At 35.8% G+C, this 23,494-nt stretch overlaps 1 protein-coding gene across 1 annotated transcript; it reads left to right on the top strand.

Annotated features, from left to right (window-relative positions):
- The first annotated feature begins 18,669 nt into the window (after positions 1–18,669).
- LOC138337713 (uncharacterized) lies at positions 18,670–23,070 on the top strand. Its single transcript, XM_069287983.1, has 8 exons — positions 18,670–18,972; positions 19,223–19,513; positions 19,565–19,703; positions 20,574–21,017; positions 21,059–21,183; positions 21,232–21,395; positions 21,438–21,905; positions 22,452–23,070. Exons 1-8 carry the CDS (start codon positions 18,670–18,672, stop codon positions 23,068–23,070), a joined length of 2,553 nt encoding a protein of 850 aa, XP_069144084.1.
- The last annotated feature ends 424 nt before the right edge of the window (positions 23,071–23,494 follow it).

The raw sequence follows: 23,494 nt of genomic DNA, 5'->3' as shown, positions 1-23,494 counted from the left end.
AAAAAAATAATACAAACAAATACAAACAAACCAAAAAATATAAACAAAACATAAGATAATACATTACTATATACCATACGAGTCAAATAAACACGTCAAATATTAGGTGTTAACAGCATACCCTTCTTTGCTTGGAAACTTATGTATTTTCAAGCAAAGAAAGTGAACGGAGTAACTAAGTTTTTACTGTTTCAAACTCCGACGAAGGAATTTTTGAAAACGATGAACCTTGCTTCAGAGGATGCCTACATATCCTTGATTAAACGGAAATGAGGTCAGTGTAGTTTGAGAAACTTTGATAGCCGAAACTTCATGAAAAGGTGTTCAAAAGATTGCTTCATATTGTTTTTCATCATCTACTGTCTATACTTACAAAGAACATAGTTAGGGAACTATGCTTATCTACATTATAAGATTTACAAGATCGCTACTTGATATTTTCTCCCAGGGTCTCGTCTTGATCTTTGACTAGCTCTATGCGTTACCTCTTAGATTGATCTTCACGCTCTCTTGGTGTCTTGTGGATCATTCTCAAGTGCATGTTTTAACTTAACTTGGCAATTGACACTCAAAACTCACTATCACAAAATGAAGAGCCCAAAAAGGATATGTTTCTTTTAGGGAAGAAAAAAATGAGAATCTTGAAGTAGGACGTATAACCCTAGAAAGAAAAAGTAAATTGAGTCGTATTGACCTGAGGGTTTCATATTACACGTGTTTTTTTTTCTGGATTGACATAAGATTGGGTTTATCACCCCAAAATGTGAATATGGTACGTATAACCCTTGAATGTATGTGCATATTGCTCAGGTTATGCATATGGTGTATTGCCCATGAATATAGAATTGATGTGCATTGCATGTGAATAAGGACTTGTGTGCATTGCACATGAAAGGAGACTAGTGTGCACATGAATGCAATATCAATGTGTATTGAATGGAATTGGATTGATACGTATTTCTCATGAAAGAAAGGTGGGTACATTTGGCACATGAATAAAGGATGACTGTGTATTTGCACAGAATTAAGATTGGTACGTCTTGCACGAAATTCACACTGGTGCATATTCCACATGAATAAAGGATGGTGCATATTGCACATAAATAAAGGACATGTGTGTAATGCATGGAACTCAGATTGGTGCGTATTGCACATAATTCAGATTGGTGCATATAACATGAAATTTAGGCTGGTGTGTATTGCACATGAATAGAGGATGATGCATAATACACATGAATAAAGGATATGTGCACATTGCACGAAATTCAGATTGGTGTGTATTGCCCAAAACTCTCAAATTGAGAGGCAAGAATGTGAATAACATCAGATGAAATAACAAAAATGTGAAGACTTTGGAGAACTTTCTTTTTGCCATGTTTAATTTTTGACATGGAATCTATAATTTGGTTTGTTCCCCATGTTGAGAAAAATAAAAACAAAATTGTTACTTTAAAGTGGTGCTTGGTTTATGGCCTTGATGCTCTGATCACTTTACCATACTCCTGACATATTTCTCCGACTCTACTCCAAATCCTTGATTGTACAACCTTCGAAGCTTTCTCTTTTTCAATTCAGAGGCCTTGAACTTGGTATTACCAAACATCATGGTGCGACTGATGTCCCAAAGGATGAATTCTCCCTTTGAATAGTTTTTCATTCCTTAAGAGACTACATCATGTTCCTTTAAAAAGATGCCCCAGTTTTTTAGGGATAATATAATATTGATTTTTTTTATAAACACGAACCACAAAGGATTTGCCTACTTATCCTTTTGGAATCAGGTCAAACGTAGTTTAAATCTTCAAATAGAGGTTTTTTTTGTTTTTTCTTCGAAGAGGTGTCTTTGTTATCCTAACCATAAACTTATCATAGTATCTTAGAATGCACTAGATGTAGTATCTTTTGACAGTGTCGGCATTAACAATTATATCTGTCATATTTCCCTCCACATAAGTAAGGTGCAAGGATCCTTTGGACAACACTTCCTTGATAAGATACGTACCTTGCCAATTTAGGTCAAATATTCCCTTGACTTCTTCTTGGTGTGGGAGAATGCGCTTTAAGACCAGTTGACCTACTTCAAAATGTCTTGGGTGCACCTTTTTGTTGTAAGTACGAGTCATCCTTTGCTAATAAAGTTGACCAAAACCGATGGCCATCAATCATTTCTCATCTATTAATGAGGACTTCTCTAGTCGGGTTTTTAACCATTCAGTATTTTCAATTTTGGCCTTGACAAAAATTCGAAGCGATGAAATTGACCTCCGCTGCAATCACAACCTTAGTCTCATAAAACAGCAAATGAGAAGTTCACCAAACAAGGTGCAAACTGTTGTGCGATGTTCTAAAAATTCAAAAGGAAACTTCTCATGCCATTTTCTAGTGCTCTGAACTATCCTTCTTAGAATCTTTTTGATATTCTTTATGGCTACCTCCACAACTCTGTTGGCTTTTGATCAGTATGGAGTAAAATTGTGATGCACAATTTTGAATTGCTCACATTCCTCCTTCATCAAATTGGTATTAAGGTTTGCAACATTAATTTTGTTGATAATTCGTGGGATACCAAATAGACAAATGATGTTCGAATGGAAAAAATCCATGACCGCCTTATTAGTGACTGCTTTGAAAGTGATCGCCTCCACCCATTTGGTAAAGTAATCAATTGCAACCAAAATGACTCAACGTCTATTAAATGTTTTTTGCTCAGTTGGTCTGATGACATCCATTTCCCATGCAAGAGAGGTCCAAGGACCGACCATAGTTTTCAACACTAAATGAGGTGAATCAATGAGATCACCATGAATTTGACACTGATGACATTTTTTTACAAAGCGCAAGCAATCCCATTCCATGGTTGGCCAGTAATATCCTGCTACAAGTATTTTTTTTTGCAAGGACATACCCATTCATGTGTGGTCCACATACCCTAGCATGTACTTCACTCGTGATCTTCTTCACTTCTTCAGTGTCCACATATCTCAACAATTTTTTATCCGAAGTTCGTTTATATATCACTTCCCTCCTCAAAAATAAACCATTAGCCAGACATCTAATAGTTCTTTTTTGGCTTCCATTAGCATGTTCGGGGTATCTTCCTGTCTTTTGAAATTTCTTGATGTCTAGGTACCACGGCTCACCATCTAGTTCTGCTTCCAATGTATTACAATAGCTATGTCGGTCCCAAACTTGAATCTCCATGGGAGATATGTAAGTATTTCCAGGATATGGAAGAATTGAGGCCAAAGTAGCAATGAAATCTGCTAATTCATTATGAAACATTGGTATGTATCTAAACTTGATGTACTTGGAAATGTTGCTAAGATATTCCATACATTGTTCATATGGAAGAAGTTTGAGGTCTACAGTTTCCCATTCGCCTTGAGCTTGCCAATTAAGCAAATCAGAATCTCTCAATACAGACAATTCTTGGCACCGAAGTCTATTGCCATCTTTAGGACCTTGATGCAAGCTTTATACTCTGTTGTGTTATTTTCACATAAGAAACAAAGTCAAAAATGTTTCCCTTTGGGTGATATGAGAATCACCCCTACCTTGTCCTTTTTTTGTTGATTGCTCCATCAAAGTACAATTTCCAAGCCTAGTAAAAATTTCATCCTACTTCTTCAATTGAGTTAATCTCTTCATCGGGAAAATATGTATCTAATGGTTCATAGTCACTATCGACTGGATTCTCTACCAAGTGGTCTGCCAAAGCTTGGGCTTTCATTTCAGTTTGAGTGACATATATAATATCAAATTCAGTTAGCAAGATTTGTCATTTTGCGAATCTGCCACTTGACAGTCTTCTAAAGATGTACTTCAAAAGATCAATTTTAAGTATATAGTGAGTTGTGTAGGACAAAAAGTAATGCCTTAAAATTTTAGCTACCCAAGTTAGGTTGCAACATGTCTTTTCCAAAAGGGTGTATTGACCTCATGAGTAGTGAATTTCTTGATCAAGTAGTAGATAGCTTGATCCTTCCTGCCTGTGGATTCGTGTTGACCGAGAATGCAACAAAAGAAATTAACTTTCACTAAAATATATAGAAAAATAGGCCTATAAGGTTAAGGCGGGACCACTATGGGAGGGTTGGACAAATACTGCTTGACTTTTTCAAAAGCTTGTTTACAGTCCTTTGTCTATTTGACAGCATCATCCTTTTTTCTTATGTCTAAAGATGGGCTCACAAGTGATTGTGAGTTAAGCAATAAACCTGCTGATGTAGTTTAGCCCCAAGTAGACTCATGAGTTTTGTTTTATTTTTCAAGGGTGGCAAATACCGAATTACTTTTATTTTGGAAGGATCCAATTCGATTCCCCTTCTACTGACAATAAAACCTTGAAGCTATCAAAATGGAACTCTAAATTTACATTTTGCTGGACTACTCTTGAGATTATATCTTCACATTCTTTCAAAGAATTTTCTCAGATCTTACACATGGTCAACTTGTATATTAGGCTTGATGATTACGTCCTCGATGTATACTCCAATTTCTTTATACATCATATCATGAAACATGGTTGTCATAGCCCTCATGTATGTTTCCCCAGCCTTTTTAAGACCAAATGGAATGACCCTATAGAAATAAATCCCCCATGGAGTGTTGAAAGAAGTTTTCTTAGCATCCTCTTCATCCATCAAGAGTTGATGATACCCCGCATAATAGTCCATTAAAGATTGAATCTCGTGTTTGGCACTATTATAACCCAGAATGTGGATATTGGGCAAGGCAAAGTTGTTCTTTGGACTAGCTTTGTTCAAATCCTGATAGTCAACATAAACTTTTGTCTTTCCATCCTTTTGCGACATAGGAATGACATTTCCATCCAAGTAGTGTAACGAATGATTTGGATCACATTTGCAATTAGTTTTTTTCATGATTTCTTCCTTGAATTTTTCACTCATGTCCGGTTTAAATTTCCCATTTTATTGTTGGACGGGTGGAAAATCAGGATAAGTGGGAAACTTACGAACCACTAAATCAACACTTAAACTTGGTATATCATCATAAGACAAAGAAAAAACACATTTGTGCATTCAAACAAAAGTTGTATTATGGTATCTCTAATTTCCTAATTGATATGAATACTTATTTTTATTTCTTTAACTTCTTCAGTTTTTCGCGAATTGATTGCCTTGGTTTCACTAATATTAGTCTTATGCTTGTGCTCAAACTGTTCCAATTCCCTATTAATTTCCCAAAAAGCCTCTTCTTCATCATAATCAATCTCTTGACTCGGTGATTCAAGAATAAACAACTCTTTGTGATCTGGGAGTGAATTCTGCATGCATGTCATATCATCAAAGCCATCAGTTACAAAACTGGAAAAAAAATAGAGGATAAGAACTAGGAGAATGGAAAAATACAAAATTTACTATGAAACCTCTCCTCATTGCCACCAGAAACAACCAACTAACCCATAACAAACCACCACCCAAAACCCCTTCTCAACCTACCAAAGAACTCCATTGAAACCCCTTTACCTTTCTTCTCCACAAGACCACCACCCCTTTATAAATTTCCCTAAGGTCTATAATGATATTAAATCGAATGACTATTAACTAATTGTTAATATATATGTTTATTGCCTCTGAAAAATATATTTATTGTAGTGAGCCATCCAAAACCACAAATTGTCCCTCCCTCATTTACAGCAACGAACTAGACCCTTCACTTTTCCCCTTATTTAGATTCCCACACATTTTAGTTTTCTTTTCTCATCGATAACCTTTGACCCTTATTGTTTGAACCAATTGCAACATATCAAAATAATTTTATGAAGAAAGTTAAGTAGTAGAACGTTGGCATATCGCATATGATAGAGGATTACACAAGGAAAGAAATAGTTTTGTGCTTTGAAGGAAAAGCTTTTTTTTTTTGTGAAATGAGAAGTCTATTGTAATATGTCTATATTTATTAAAAGGGCTGCTTAGACTAATCTGAACTCAGGTGATTAGTCTCACTGGGAAATATTGAATAATGAGACTCTTTTGTAAATTAAAATAAAATCTAAAAATTATTCAATTCTAATATTAAAAAAATTCTTTATCACTAATATTTGTCAACAATCAAATGACTTAAAAAGAAAATTTAAAATTCACATATGTATAATATCATGACTTAAAATTGTGGGTCAAAATTACTGGTTAATAAAATATTTGTTTATGTAAATTTTATCTGTATTTAAATGTATATATACCTTATGCTAAAAAAACACAAAAATGAATAATAATAAAAGTAACAAAATAAAATGAATGTTAAAAATGTAACGAATAAAATGAATGGCATGTAAACATGAAATTTAACAAAAAATGATTATTGAAACAAACTAAACCAATATTCACAACATATTAAGGCTTGTTTGAAAAGACACCTGGTAATTTGATTTGGTGTAATTGGGTGTAATTACTTAGTTGGTTAGACTGGTGATTACTTAGTCAGCAGATAATTGGTGGGTAGCTACACTCTACAATTCACAAGCAGAGGTTGTGAATTGATTACATGGTGTAAATTACGAACTGATTACTTTTTAATTTCATTTTTTAATTCTATTTTTAATTTTTTTCTTCTATTATTTTAATTTTTTAAAATTATTATTCTAAAAGTTTATTTTTAATTTTATATTATATATTTCATTTTTTTCTTGTTCTCAACCTTACTTTATGTGATTTTTTTCGTATTTTTTTCTTTATGTCATGCTTAGTATCACATTAGCATAATTTGAGAAAATGCACAAGTACCCCCTCAACCTATGCTCGAAATTCCAGAGACACACTTATACTATAGTAAGATCCTATTACCCCCTGAACTTATTTTATAAACAATTTTCTACTCCTTTTTGGTCTACGTGGCGCTATCTTGATAAAAAATTTCAGCACACGCTGGATCTACAAGATAGTGTCATGTAGGCTTAAAAGGGGTAGAAAATTACTTGTAAAATATGTAAAGAGGGGTAATAGGACTAGTATAGTATAAGTGTATTTCTGAGATTTCGGGCATAGGTTGAGGTAGTACTTGCGCATTTTTCCTAAAAACTAAAAATATGAAGTTTCTATCAACATCATAAAATGCATGTTTGCTAAAAATATCATAAAAATTGTTAAATGGTTGACAAAAAGATAATCTATCAAATCTAATTAAAAAAACACGTGGAATGTGAATTCATTATTACTAAAAACAAATGAAGCTAAGAATATAACATAAGCTATAAATTTAAAACAAAAAATTTAATATGATACTCTTATAGCAAATTTCAGGATATAAGGCACTAGTACCCTCCTTAGACTATGAAAAAAATCTCACAGACACACCTTAACTAAACTAAGGCCTATTACCCGTTGAACTTTTTTTTGGTAATTTTCTACACTTTTTAGCCTACGTAGTAACCTCCAAACTGAAAGTCAAGAGGGGGGGGGGGGAGTGAATTAATATTCCCTTAAATTGACTTCCTGCTCAGGTCATTCGACTCACCTGCAAGTTAGCAAAACAGATAAACAATAATAATAACTTGCAGTAAATAAAGAACACACAGTGTTTTTATACTTGTTCGGATCACCTATGTGGTGCCTAGTCCAATCCCCTTAGGCTATAAGGGTTTCCTTAAGAGCTTGTTGAGAACTTGAGAGTTACAAAAAATTTTTATTAAGAGCCTGTCTGATATGAAAATCTAACCTTCTTCTCTTACACAACCTCTTCCTATATAGCCTACACTCAGATCTTTCTTTTTCTTTTCTTTACAATTGTTCACTAAAAGGTGTACAGAGTTTTTTGAAAGATAAAAGAAGATTATAATATAAGTTCAAGTGAAGTGTGTTAATTCACACTATGATCCTAAGTCTCTTCATATAGATTCAATCAAGGATAGGTTTAGGGAGTCCTTGAGTGAGGCAATTTAGTTGATTTGCATCAATCCAGTCAAACGTTTTCTCTGCTTTCCTTTGCTAGTTTGATCTTCTCCATAAATATCACCAATTGTCTTTACTTCTGCATTGATTCATAGTTTTTCTTTTTCTTGTTGATTGTGATTTGATCTCTTCCAAGTGTGCGAGTGTTCTGTCTATTTTAAAGTTTCCTTGCAGTGCTGATCAGCCATATCTTCCTTTCCTTATTTCGGTCCTTAAAGTGATGCCTTCCTTTCGAGTGCATCTTAGACAATTATTCTTTTCCATCTTGAAGTCGCTTGTAATGGACAATTTCCATTTTGAGTTTTGGACTTATCAATCTTTCTTGATATTGTTGGCTTGATTCTTGTCTGATTAGCAGATCTTGAGTCCTTAAGGTGATTTGCTTCTCCATCTTGCTTGACATGGTTGGCTTGATTTATTTCCTTGTCTGGTCAGCATATTTTGAACCTTTTACTTAATTTGCATCTCTGCCTTATATTAATAGCTTGGTCTTATCTTGTCAATCAAGGTGACTTGTGTGTTGGATTTGGGCCATCTGTACATTAATTCTAATTACTTAGATTGATGTTTAACTTTCTATTAATTCAACCATATATTTGTTTCCATCTTTGTGTTTTCTGCACAAATCACTTCTTTTTTAATTTTAATGTCTGTATGAAGTAATTGTAAGGATCAGAATATATTGCTTTCTATGTTGGTGTTGTTTTGCTTGGATCCTTTCCTCGTTGGATCGATATGCATGTGAGAATTGTGAGTAGTGTGTTAATTGTCATTTATCAAAATTTACAAAACATTAAGAAGCTAACACAAACATCTCACATGTGCCTCACTTAAGTAGAGTCACAGAGTGTGCCACGTAAGACAAAAGGTGTACAAAAATACACAAAAAATGAGTTTAGGGAGGTAATAGAGCGTTGTATTAGTTAAGTGTGTTTGAGATTTTGTTAATAGTCTATGGGTACTTGTACCTTATCCCAAATTTCAACATAGCATACACAAATATTTTTTTTATTTTTTTAAAAGAAAAGAAAATGTAAATCTATAACATTACTTAAAAATTAGAATACTAAGAAAATTATGCGGAAAAATGCACAACTACCCCCCCTAGACTATGACAAAAATCCCAGAGACACAGTTTAACTAAACTAAGGTCCTATTACCCCCTAAACGTATCTTTTTTGTAATTTTGTGCACCTTTTTGGCTTAATTGACATCCAAATATCTCCACGCGCCTCTATTGCATGGAGTAACCAAGTGTGTCATGTAAGACAAAATGTGCACAAATTACATATAAAATAAGTTCGGGAAGGGGTAGGGGGTAATAGGACCTTAGTTTAGGTAAGGTGTCTCGAAAATTGCGATCATACTCTAGGGGGATACTTGTGCATTTTCCCTCTTTTAAAAAAAATAATATGTATCTTAAATATTTAATCTAATGTCATTTAGAAAGTTTCTAATTTGTCTAGTATAAATTTTAAATAATCCATTTTATTTTTAAAAGTTAGTATAATTTTATTATTGTAATTGTGCACACAAACAGAACATGTGTAATTTCACTGTGACATCAAAACAGGACATGTGTAATTACAGGCAATAAACTTACCCACACAAGCTGTAATTACACTATGGCAACCAACCAGGTCAATGTAATTACTAGACAATGTAATTACTAGGTTTGTAGTTACTACCCTAATAATTATATCAATTCCAGTTACCATGTGACTTTCCAAACAGACCCTAAACTTAATGTGACAAATATAATGTAATAAAAATTAATTGATAAAATCCTAACGTTTTCAGGAAAAAAAATTAGGATAATTATTGATAAACTGCTTTAAAATGGCAAAACATATATTTTGAAATATTTGATAAATAAAATATTTAAAAGTATTAACTTTGAAAATATCAGACCAAAATTTGGTGTCAATATGGGCTGAAACAACCCATGTAATAAAATCTCCGTTAAATCTCAAAAATCAAGCTTTGGTAGCCCTTTGTGACAGAAATTACCTCAAAACGACAACATCCAAGGTTACCCAATCACTCAAACATGTAGCTACGCAAAAACACGAAGTAGTGCAACTGAAATAAGCTCAATTCAAGACCTATTCTTATATGCGAACTGAGGAATTGTTATTGTTACTTTTTTGTCTTATGGGAGATCGAGAAGGGTAATATGATTTGTTTTTTTAGATTGATCGAGTCTCAAACATAGTAACACTGTCAATTCAAAAGGCCAATCCCATTTGTTGAACTTGAACATTTCAATAAATATAGATATATTACAGTGGAGACTAGAGAAGACAAATAAACTAGAATACTTTTCAAATTCATTTGTTTATGAATACAACAAGTGGAGCACAAGGAACATGCTCGCATTTAAAAAAAACTATATATAACTCATGCTACTCCAGACGGTTAAGCATGTCATCATTATAGAATTCTCAGTTTACAAAAAGCTTTTCCTTTTAAGCACCAACTATTTCTTTCCTTCTGTAATACCCCCTGCAGACACACTGGGCCAAGTTTCCGTGGCTTAGCTTCCTTGACAAAATTAATTTGATTGGTTGTAATCTGTTCAAACAATAGGAGCCAAAGGTTATCAATAAGAAAAGATAACTGAAATGTGCGGAGATAATCTTGGAAAGCTTTGTAACTCCTGTGACATTTCAGCATGATTCGTAAACGCATCACTACCTAAGAATGATGCAGCAATGATTATTTTTTCTAGCACAATCGAATGCTTGAACAAATATTTTACCAATGCTAGCACAAACTTATTTTCACTTAGTAGTCCCCAAAGGATATCAATCTTGACGGTCTTCATATATGGAAATGAGTCGTTAAAATTATGTGTCTCGAACATCCTAGTTTGTTTATCCTTATTTGTGTACCTTGACAACTGGCCCTGTAGGAAAGAGTGTGCTATGTTACATACAAGTTACTCTCCATGATGGAAACAAGAACCTAAAGAGTTGATTGTGCATAAAATAAAATGATCATGAATTTTTATCTTGGAAAAAGGTAGAGTACCTCCCTAGACTATGACCCAAATTTCAGTGACAAACTTTAAGTAAACTACAGCCCCCTGAACTCATTTTTTTTTGGTAATTTGTACACCTTTTTTATTTACGTGGCATCCAAATATCTCCCACTCGCTTAAACTGTGTGGAGTCAAGGGGTGTGTCTCTAATATTTTGGGTTAATTAAGGAGTGTCTCTAATATTTTGATCATAATTTAGGGGATGCTTGTACCTTCTCCCTCATAAATTCAAGGAACATCTCAAGTGCTTAGAAAATGTTGCAATGTAGTACATGCAAACAACAACATAAAATATTACAATGCTAAGCATCTTTTTCCAACAGATACAAACAGTTGATTCAGAAATTATTTTGATATGAATTTCCCGTCTAGGCAATTGAAGTTGAACCATGTTCTTGACAATATTAAATTGACAGAACAAGAGAATTCCTCATAACATCTTACAAAAAAAAAGAATAATAAGCACATTGATGCAACATATTTAGTAAAGAGAAACTAAAAAGCAGATTCTGATAACCAAACAAAGCAACATTGAAATGAAATTTGCAGACCTTGAACTACACATTTCCTTGAGCATATATGTGAACATATTGAGAAATACACACCTCAATGAACAAGTGCCATAGAATGGTGTAAACCTCACTCTATGATGGGTAAAACGAATTAAACACAGATGGCAGTTTCAAACAAGGACGATGTGAAGCAAGTGATATTGGTATGGCACTTCCCAGTATAAGACTGCAACATTTACTTTCCTATGGGCTTAAACAAGAAAATTGTATTAGAAACATTTGGGTGGAAGACCACCCTTAATTTATTGTGGATGTTGTCAAGGGAGTTACAAAATCCTTTTGGCACTATTAACTTATTGTAGAAGATATTAAAGAGTTGATTCAAAGTGATAGAATTAAACAGAGAAGTCTATATGCGGCTGATTCTTTAGCTGGGATGGAAACAAAGAAAATTATTGGCTTTAACTCACCACCAAGAGAAGCTAGAGAGAACTTAATAATTGAAACGTTGAAAGTTCAAAAACAATCCTAAAGCTTATCTCCAATAAATCAACAAAATGAACCTCCCGATTTGATCTTCTTTCAGTTCACATGTTACTTGTCTCACTTTTTTGTCCTTTTAATTCTTGTGAAAACAGCATATACGGGATTAATTCCCTCTACAGAAGATATTATTGTGAAGATATTCTTTTTATGAAGCAATTAGTTTAATCATAGAAAACATCAAGAAGATGAAGAGACATACAATTAGAGAGTAAGGCTACATTGTAGCCGCAAAAAGCAAAAGTGAGACCTTCTTATCTATACTAATTACTTGCACTAGTTAGTTTCAAATTGCAAATGAGACTCCTCCTCCAATATAGGAATCCTCTTTTGCTTATACTTAGAGGCTTATCTTTTTTGAACAGGTAAGGAAGTCATGTTCCCCTCTTTGTTATAAAAATAAAGGTCTAAAGAAACTTACTTTTGGTGAATCCTCACACCAGTCAATGACTAATGTCTCAAGATCCAATGAACTTTGTAGTAAACTGCAAATTCCAGGTAAGTCCAATTGGTCGTCAGCTACGTTATGTTCTAATAATTTACGTCTTGATAGTGGAGACCGCCACCCTTTCAACTCCAGAATGGACATGCGCTTATAAACTAGAAATATAAACTAGAATATGTTAAAACAAGGAAATATGACATACATGATAAATGAGATGCAAATTGTTGAATAATTCATAAGAAACTAGCTTGGACTATACACACATAAACGTGTTCATAGTTGTTCTAAAAACCCCAACTATGACCTTTAAACATGTAAAACCCCAACAACATGACATAAAAGTAAGATTAGTGTAAATCAAACCAAATATTGTTCTATCAATCGCAATGTCTTTACTCTTTAGTTTAGTTATCAAATTATCCCAAGTAGTGGCCCTCTTAATGTTATCAGGTGATGATTCAATAGCAAATAAAAGGAAAGATTCTGAATTTTTAATAAACCTTGATGCACCAGCTACTCAGTTTAAGATTTTCGACATGGGAAACACAATGAAAAAGATTCTTCAAACACCTAAACTCATTCTCAAAGTTGTTTTTCTCATCCTCAAAATCAAAACATAAACGAAGGATACCATAAACAAGTGACGCGACATTTCTTTGGTCGATGCATATCTCACTGCACATTCCTATAATTTCCAAATACTTGATATGTGGGCTATTATTTCAAGACAAATATCATGATTCTTATGAAAGTACTCTTCTATTATAGATTCTCTCAACTTCACAGATCTAGTTTCCAGATGTTGTATGCCCGAAACTTTTACTAGTTCCAAACACTCCAAGTTAGGGCAACGAGATAATACCTTTTCCATGGCACCATCCATCAGTTCAACACCAAATTACTCAAATAAAAACCACCACAAGGGTTCAATTAACAATTTTTTATAACCAAACTGAGGAAATTCATAATTATGTTGACTTATATATACAAAATTTAGCCTAAATACTTCAACATTAGTAGCAAAATGTACCCATAAATCAACATTTTTAGCATAAATATCATCATACCTAAGGTTGCTCACAAAGAATCTCTTGATTTTTTTGCAACATTACAAATAATAAAGTTGTGTGTTGATCAAAGCCGGGTAAGTGTTTTGATTTTTACTATTGGGGAAGTGAAAGAGAGTTATAGTGGAACAGAGATCAAAAGAAATCGCCATCGTGTTGAGAGTATGCTGGTTCGCATAATTTGTTTTGCATCTCACAACACAGAGAGGATTTGACTCCGGCAGATCACTCAGTCGATCTCCCCCTTCGCCCGCCTTCTTCTGGGTTTTCATGCTTCAATTTTGCAGTTTTCATAAAGTTGGCCGCCAAATATATATATACTACATAGAAATATCCGTGATCAACACATAAAATTACTCCCTCCGTTTTGAAATAGAATGACCCTATTTTCTTTCTTTCGTGGTAATTTTCCTTTCATATTTTTCAATTAAATAAAAGTTATAAAAATATAATTATTCCACATTCTCAACTGTAAAATAATTTTACCATTTATATTTTATTGGAAATCGAGTAAGTTGTTAATTATATAATGTAAAAGTTATCATATGGTATTACAAGATAATTTTAATGTCAATAAATGGTAAACTTATCAAAACAATAGTCGATATTATAACTCTTGCTCATTATACTAAAATCATGCATGTAATTCCTCTTTTTAATGTTACATATGTTAATTTCACCTAAAGGTATAGATGTATAGGGGTGTTCACGAGTTTATTTGGATTGGTTATTGGTCAAAATCAAAACTAAATCAACTTAGTTGATTTTAAAATTATCAAAACCAAATCAAACTAAATATAGTATATATTTATCTATTGGTTGTTATCGGTTTTGGTTCGATTTGGTTTGGTTATTCGGTTATTAACTATAGACAATAATAAAAGAAACAACTCTTTCCAAACATGAAAAAAGTGGCAACAATATATTTTAAAACGAAAAAATAGTTAGAATGATTGACATTATCAATCATTGAATTTACTCTTACTAAAGCTTCAAAATATATTATTTTGGCCTAGAAGAAAGGGAAAATGATATTTTTAGTCTCATAAAGATTTGTCACTGTAACGATCCAAAAAAAATTATATAAATAAGAATAAATAGGTATTTAAGGCTATAATGGTCCTTTCACGTTTTAAATGAATAAATAAATAAATAAATAAAAACAGATTTGTATTTATTTATTTTCAATTTTATTTGACTAATTCATGAATTAGTCTCCTAATCCTAATAGTTTTCTCTCTCTCACGCTTCTTAACTCTCTCTCTCACGTTCTCCATCTTCCTCACATTATTTCTGCCAAATATCAAAAGTTCTTCATGCTTGAAGAAATCACATAAAATTTTAAAAAAAACAAAGCAATCAAAAAAATATTAAGGCGGAGAGGATTTGTTTCTTGAGTGGTGTGGACGTTGAAGTAACTTGAACTGACTTTTGGAGAAAATTTTGGGTAGCGAATTCTTTGTTTGATCATCAATAAAGGTATGGGTTTCTCTCATGGAATTCTTTCTCCAAGAGTACTTTCTTTCGAACGTTTCTTAAACTCTTGAAACTAAGGTTGTTCCCCTTCGTATGTCCTTGTCCTTAGATCCCTAACGAATTTGTAGGATGGGTATGTTGAGCTGCTAGATTTTTGCATGAATGATGTGTTTAAATTAAATATGAATGTGTTTATGCGCGGGAAATCACGATAATGATCATCAAAAATATGACCGAAAAAGTTGATGTACGGGTGTGTATAGGCAGTGTTTTAGGCATCATTTTGGGGTGTATAAGTTGTTTATTTATCATGTATTTTATGTGTGTAACGGGTGTACAATGTGATGCTCATTTTGACGAAGCATAGTTAATTAAATGAATCATGAAATCTCCCTAAGAACTAATGTGAAATTTGATGAAAAAGTGAAGAAAAATCGTGGAATAAATTTCCAGAACTTCGAAATAGGCTTTAAAAGAAACTGTAAATTTTTGGATGTCAAAGAAATAAAAAAAAAATTTCAGGCCTGCTGGGATCGAACTAGGACCTCCCTGCAGTTGCCTTACAAAAAAAAAGGGATGTTGGGGGCGGGGATCGAACCCACGACCCCTATTCGCGAGAAAAATAACAATTAAAAATGAATGCTGGGGGCGGGGATCGAACCCACGACCCTCATTCGCGAAAAAGAAAAAAAATAAATAAGGGAATATTGGGGGCGGGGATCGAACCCACGACCCTCGTTCGCAACAAAAAAAAGAATAAAAAGTGATGCGAGGCGTAGGGATCGAACTCACTACCTCATAGCTAAAGGGGGGAGTAAAAATATTAAGGGAATAAAGGTGAGGCTGTGGGGGTTCGAACCCACCACCTCATAGCCTCCAACCCCAGCGAAAATAAGTGAGAAATAAGGGGGGCTGTGGGGTTCTAACCCACAACCTCCCTATTCAAGCGGATTTAATTTTAAAAAAATAATAATAATAAATTAAAATTCTAATTAAAGTTGGAAAATTAATTATCTTATGTAAATATTGAGATTTAATTTAGAATTTTAATTAAAATAGAATATTAAATCTTTTATGTAAATATTGAGACTTAAATTAGAATTCTAATTAAATTAGAAAATTATTCTTTCATGTAAATGATTGAAATTTACTTTAGAATTCCAATTAAAATAGAAAATTTATTATGTCATGAAAATGTTGAGATATAATTTAGAGTTCTAAAGTTCTAAATGTTAGAAATAAAATCAATGAAAAATATAAATGATATCCAAATAATCCAAGATTTGGGTTCCTGTGCCCAAACCTTCGTATTAAAACATAAGTCATACGTGAGTAAAATATTCAAGGATAATGCCATCTACTTAGATCAAAAATTTAGATCTTGGTATATATATATATATATATATATATATACAAGATACGTAAGTCTTGTAATACATAATCTTAGGAAAACAATAATCACTTAACGAATTATAAATGAAGCCCATGGCCTGTATGTATAGACACATAAGTTTAACATACGTTCAAAAATAAGTGAACCTAAGATATACATAATGAAATGAAGAATGTGGTGACAACCATGATGTGAGGCTAATGTATATGATCAGAGCAATCTCAAATGAGCCTATCTAAATGTTACCAATACGTACTCACCAATGAGAGTGTAAGATAATGAAGAGATCAGTCTCGATGAACACTCTAATGACAATATTGAATTTAAAACACTTAATACTAATGATGACATGAGAAATCATCTATTGAGCTATGATGTCCTCATACTAGAAGTCAACTTCCATGATGTATGAGTTGAATGTAATGGAACTTTATACCGAGCACCGATAGGCTAGCTATTAGCGGTGATGCCTTCTTTCGGGAAGGGCGGAGGTTCATGTAACTCTCATGAGATACGACTGTCTGTCTTGCCGGGTATGGGTCTCCATACATCTCCTAGTCTTTGAACTTATACTGCCACTATAGGGGTCTGGCGGTGTTAAATTCCCATATACGCTAGCATGTTATTGAATCGCTTTGGCCGGTGATTCCACCTCTTTTCGGTGTGGGGGAGACACTGGATTTCATGATGCTCACATGATGTATGCCGGTTAAAGTTAATGTTCCCAATGAATGAATAAGGCCAGCCTCAAATGAATCACATAAAGAAATGAATGATACCGAAGGTGTTAGGATATGATAATATTGAGGTGAGCTAGATTCAGGTAATGACATTAGGTTATTCCTAATCATTGCATAGCAAACCCAATGAAAGTCTTAAACTACATCCTAGGTATAACTGGTGTTCGTACTGGCCTATGAATGAATTTAAATGAAATACGTATGAAGCAGACTCTGTGTTTGCTAAAGAAGACTCCCTAGTTGAGGCCCCATATGTTGAACCCTCATTTTGGAAAGTCTTAAGGTTAAGTCTATGATAATTAAGTCTCATGGTATATGAATGAATAGTATAAAAGAAATTATGTGTTATATGTTATGTGCTATATGAATATGTTATGTGTTGTGTGCCATACGATAATTATAATGATGCATGTCACTCTCAAGGCATAACTTTCCCAATCTCAATTTAGCAAGTCCACTGACTTGACTTCCACACATCATGTTGTTAGAAAAGAGCTCTTCTTCCTCATGCATGTCCCTGGTATGTGCTTGCATATACCCATACTTAGTACAAGTATGTACTAATTCCATACAAACATGTACTTTTAGGTGCAGGCACAGGCTGACGGTAGAGCTACAGGTTCATTGTTGCAGCTATCCGGATGTCAGCATTCATCCGGAGTTTGGTAGGTCCTCATGCTTTCGAGGAAGCTACTATTTTACATTCTAGCGTAGTTTTAGAGTTGATCTAGTGGAGCATGTTCCACTAGCGTTTCTTTCCTATTTTGCTTCACACTTTGTATTGGTGCTATTTTGGCCGATATACAATTAATACTCAATGAATTATTTCTTTCAGTTGCTTATCTCTTAAATATTAGATGGCTGATGATGAACGATTACGAAATATAAAGAATGTTTAACAAGTATGATTAAGGAAATCAAAAATTTCAAGTTTTCCTCTAAAATTAACCTATGTAAGGTAAGAATGACGTAAGTAGGCTTGTTTGCGAACTCTGAGAGGTCAACGATGCCGGTCTTATCTGCGGTCTAGACTCCAGTCGTGACAAAGTTGGTATCAGAGTGCTAGGTTGAATTCCTAGAATAATGAGTTCACATCAACCACATTGAGTAGTTTCTAAGTCATGGTAGTGAAGTGCACCACTATCCTGGATTAGAGACTACATGATCCGTAGGAAACACTTCCCTTCTTCTGATCTTATTGTGTTTTTCCTAATGTTTGAATTCTTGGTGTTACGAACGTGTCTAACATCAAACTTGTTGTTTTGAGAGAATGAACACTTGGAGAACTAAGGGTCTGAGGACGGGAGTAGCAGCAGCTAGGGGTAATCAGAATCCACCCCAGGCTCCAGCTGAAGGGGTGGCCATGCCAGTTAACCCAACTGGGTTGACTGATGCGGAGGTGAGGGCATCTCTAGACCAGATGGCACAGGCCATCATGATGCAAGCCCAAGATATGACTGCCTAAGTCAACCGGCAGGATGTCCAGAGGGAAAACCCACCGGTTCGCAGCATGGCTGACAGACTGTGAGACTTCACGAGGATGAATCCTCAAATTTACACAGGGGCTAAGACTTCAGAAGATCCTCAGGAATTTATACACGAGTTGCATAAGATATTGGTGTCCATGGGGGCCACTGATATTGAGAAGGCTGAGCTGGCTTCCTACCAGCTCAAAGGTGTTGCACAGTCTTGGTGCAAAATGGGGCGAGAAAGCCGTGTCCTAGGAGGGGTGCTAGTCACCTGGGAGCTGTTCAAGACAACATTTTTGGAAAGGTTCTTCCCTAGAGAGATGAAAGAGGCCAAGGTTGAGGAGTTCATCAACCTTAAGCAAGGATCTATGATGGTCAGGGAGTATTCCCTGAAGTTGTGAAGCTATCAAGGTATGTTAGTTCCCTTAGTATTTGATAACAAGAATGATGAGAGTACTTAACTTTGTTGAAATTATCCAGGTATGCTACTTCCTTGGTTTCGACCAGCAGGGATGAGATGAGCAGGTTCCTCACAGGAATCCATGGAGACCTAGAGGGGGAGTGTCGGGCTGGATGCTCCATCATAATGTGGACCTTTCTAGATTAATGGTGCATGTCCATCAGGTAGAGGACAGCCAAAAGAGGAGAGGTGTACTTGATATTAGGAGGCATAGGCCTCAAGATCAGGCAGGTCCCAGCCATGGAGGATATCGAAACAATTTTGGCATCCGTGAGCAGCCCAAATTCAAGAAGGGGCAACAGAGTGCTGGTAATTCTGGCCCTCAGAGAGATACAACACCTAGAGGAGGTAGACCCAAACCTAAGAGGGGCAATGGAGGTGAGATGCAGCGTCCAAAGAAGACTTGTACTAAGTGTGGCCGAACTCACCTTGGAGAATGCAGACAGGGCACTAATGTCTGCTTTGGTTGTGGTAAGAGTGGACACATGGTCAGAGACTGTCCCTAGAACAGAGGTCAGGCTGGGGGTAATGCTCGGCCTAAGCCTACCCCACAGAGTGCAGCAGCAATCGAGCCACCCAAGAGGAACAGATTTTATGCCTTGAAAGGTAGGGAGGAGCAGGAGAAGTCCGTTGATGTGGTCACAGGTATGCTGCAAGTATTCTCAACTTCTGTTTACGCTTTACTTGATCCAGGGTCTACGCTTTCCTGTGTGACTCATCTACTTGCCCTTACTTTTGAGATACTACCTTAAGTTTTGCATGATCCTGTAGTGGTTAGTACGCCTTTAGGAGAAAATGTGAGAACTGATAGGGTATACAAGAATTGCCCAATAGTTGTGAGTGGCAAGGCTATGTGTGCAAACTTGATTGAGTTACCCATGCATGATTTTGATATTATTCTTGGCATGGACTGGCTTCACAGCTATTATGCTTGCTTGGACTGTCGTAGTAGGGTGGTGAGGTTTCGTTTCCCTAATTGAGAAGAGTTACTATGGGAGGGGTACAATCCGATTCGTCCTATCCCCTTGGTTACAAATCTTAAGGCCAATAAAATGATGGCCAAAGTGTTACTATGTCATCTAGTGAGTGTTAATGATTTAGATCATGACTTTCCTTCCATAGACTCGGTGCCTATAGTAAATGAATTCCTAGATGTGTTTCCTGAAAATTTGCCTGGAGTCCCTCCCCTTCGAGAGATTGACTTTGGTATCGACTTAGAACCTGATACTAAACCAATCTCAATTCCTCCTTATAGAATGGCTCCAGTAGAACTCAAGGAGTTGAAGTTGCAGTTAAAAGATCTCACTGATAAGGGTTTCATTCAGCCGAGCATATCTCCTTGGGGCGCTCCAGTGTTGTTTGTACAGAAAAAGGATGGGACTCTTAGAATGTGTATCGATTATTGAAATCTCAACAAAGTCACTACAAAGAATAAGTATCCACTTCCTTGAATTGATGATTTTTTCGATCAGCTCTAAGGTTCTAGTTTCTTCTCTAAGATTGATCTTCGTTCAGGGTATCACCAGCTTAGGGTTAGGGATGGGGATGTCCCAAAAACAGCTTTTCGTACCCAATATGGTCACTATGAGTTCTTGGTTAGGTCATTCGGTCTCACGAATGCACCTGCTGCATTTATGGACCTCATGAACAGAGTCTTCCATGAATACCTTGAATCTTTCATCATAGCATTCATTGATGACATTCTCATATACTCTAAGACCAAGGAAGAGCATGAACAACATTTTAGACTAACCTTGCAAGTACTTAGACAGCATCAGTTGTATACTAAATTCAGCAAGTGTGAATTCTGGCTGAGATCAGTGACCTTCCTGGGCCATGTTGTGTCCGATCAAGGTGTAGAAGTGGACCCCAGAAAGACTGAAGTTGGTAAGAACTTGCAAAGCCTCTTACTCCCACCGATATCTGTACCTTTCTGGGATTTGCTGGTTACTACCGCAGGTTCGTGGAGGGATTTTCTTCCATTGCTGCCCCACTTACAGCCTTGACAAAGAAGAAATCCAAGTTTGAATGGACGGAGACTTGTGAGAAGAGTTTCCAAGAGCTCAAGGACAGACTCACTTCAGCCCCGGTGCTTACTCTGCTTAAGAGTGGCGAGAATTACACTGTTTATTGTGATGCATCTAGGGTTTGTTTGTGATGTGATCTTATGTAGGCTGGTAAGGTGATAGCCTATGCTTCCAGACAGCTCAAGATTCATGAAAAGAATTATCCCACTCATGACTTGGAGTTGGCAGCTGTGGTGTTTGCATTGAAGCAGTGGAGGCATTATCTGTATGGAGTACATGTGGATGTGTTCACAGATCATAAGAGTCTCCAGTACGTGTTCACGTAGAGGGAGCTGAATCTACGACAATGCAGATGGTTGGAGCTTCTGAAGGATTATGACATGAATGTGCACTACCATCCAGGTAAGGCTAATGTTATGGCTGATGCTTTGAGCAGGATGAGCATGGGGAGCACAGCCCACGTTGAGGATGAAAAGAAGGAGCTAGTGAAAGAGGTACACAGACTGGCCAGACTAGGTGTGCGGTTGGTTGACTCTACTAGTGGAGGTGTTTCAGTTCACCCTAGTTCTGAATCATCCCTGATAGTGGAAGTCAAAAAGGGTGAGCATCTTGATCCTGTGTTGATGGAGATGAAGGACTCGGTGTTGCTAAAAATGAACGAGTCTTCTGCTTTGGGAGATGATGGAATACTTAGATACCAGAACCAGTTGTGCATACCAGATGTAGATGATTTACAGACCAGGATTGTTACAGAGGCCCATGGTTCCAAATATTCCATACATCCAGGTTCCACAAAAATGTATCATGATCTTAAGCAGATGTATTGGTGGGATGGCATTAAAAAAGATATTGCAGACTATGTGGCTAAGTGTCCTAATTGTCAGCAGGTTAAGGCAGAGCATCTTAAGCCTGATGGTCTGACTCAGATTATTGAGGTTCCGACTTCGAAATGAGAGGCCATTAATATAGACTTCGTAGTTGGTCTTCCGAGGACTAGGAGGCAGCGAGACTCTATATGGGTTATTGTGGACAGATTGACTAAGTCTCCCCACTTTATCCCTGTGAAGTCGACTTACAGGGTTGAGGATTACGCGAGACTCTACATTGATGAGATTGTGAGATGGTATGGGATTCCTTTTTCTATTATTTAAGATAGAGGAGCTTAGTTTACTTCGCATTTTTGGAGATCTTTCAAGAAAAGCTTAGGCACGCAGGTGAAACTTAGCACTGCCATTCATCCTCAGACAGATGGGCAGGCAAAGCGCACTATTCAGACATTGGAGGACATGTTAAGAGCGTGTGTGATTGCCTAGAGAGGTAATTGGGATGACCATCTACCTTTGATAGAGTTCTCGTATAATAATAGCTATCACTCCAGCATTGGGATGGCACCGTTTGAGGCATTGTATGGTAGGAGGTGTAGATCTCCAGTTGGGTGGTTCGAGGTTGGAGAGTCATCTATTTTAGGTCCAGAGATCGTTCATGTGGCCTTGGAGAAAGTTGGAATGATTAGAGACAGGTTGGCTACTACTTACAACCGACAAAAATCATATGCAGACAACAGAAAGCGACCCTTAGAATTTAACGTTGGTGACCAAGTCTACTTGACGATATCTCCTATGAAAGGGGTGATGAGATTTGGTAGAAAAGGGAAGCTGAGTCCGAGGTATGTAGGGCCATATGAGATCCTACATCGTGTGGGTGAGGTGGCCTATGAGTTAGCATTGCCGGCGGAGTTAGCTTCTATTCATCCAGTCTTTCATGTCTCTATGTTGAAAAATTGCCTAGGTGATCCAGCATCAATCCTACCTGTAGATGGTTTGGTGGTTTGTGAAAACTTTTCCTTTGAGGAAATACCTGTTGGGATCTTAAACAGACAGGTCAAGCGGCTGAGGAACAAGGAGATTGCCACACTGAAGGTATTGTGGAGAAATCATCTTGTGGAGGGTGCTACATGGGAGGCTGAGGCCGACATGAGAATCTGATATCCCCATCTTTTCAACTCTTGAGGTTAGGCTTCCTACTCGTAAGACTATAGTTCCTTATCTCTTCGTATTTTGTTGCTATTGGCTTATTGTACATAGCAATTAAGTTATGATCCGATTGGCATTATGATGTGTAATGGTAGTGTCATTCGGGGACGAATGTTCCTAAGGGGGGGATAATGTGACGATCCAAAAAAATTATATAAATAAGAATTAATAGGTATTTAAGGACATAATGGTCCTTTCACGTTTTAAATGAATGAATAAATAGATAAATAAATAATAGATTTGTATTTATTTATTTTCAATTTAATTTGACTAATTTTTGAATTAGTCTCCTAATCCTAATAGTTTTCTCTCTCTCACGCTTCTCAACTCTCTCTCTCACATTCTCCTTCTTCCTCACATTATTTCTACCAAATAT

Source organism: Solanum lycopersicum, chromosome 8, assembly GCF_036512215.1.
Source record: "Solanum lycopersicum chromosome 8, SLM_r2.1".
NCBI classification, from domain to species: domain Eukaryota; kingdom Viridiplantae; phylum Streptophyta; class Magnoliopsida; order Solanales; family Solanaceae; genus Solanum; species Solanum lycopersicum.
This window is presented reverse-complemented; position numbering and strand designations above follow the sequence as displayed.

What these genes read in the sequence shown, in the direction of transcription:
- LOC138337713 (XM_069287983.1), top strand. Translation starts at nt 18,670, where the DNA reads ATGAATCCTCAAATTTACACAGGGGCTAAGACTTCAGAAGATCCTCAG. An exon ending in GTCCGTTGATGTGGTCACAG is followed by an intron (nt 19,704 to 20,573) that starts GTATGCTGCAAG and finishes ATCTTCGTTCAG; the next exon opens with GGTATCACCAGCTTAGGGTT. An exon ending in ACAGATCATAAGAGTCTCCA is followed by an intron (nt 21,396 to 21,437) that starts GTACGTGTTCAC and finishes ACGACAATGCAG; the next exon opens with ATGGTTGGAGCTTCTGAAGG.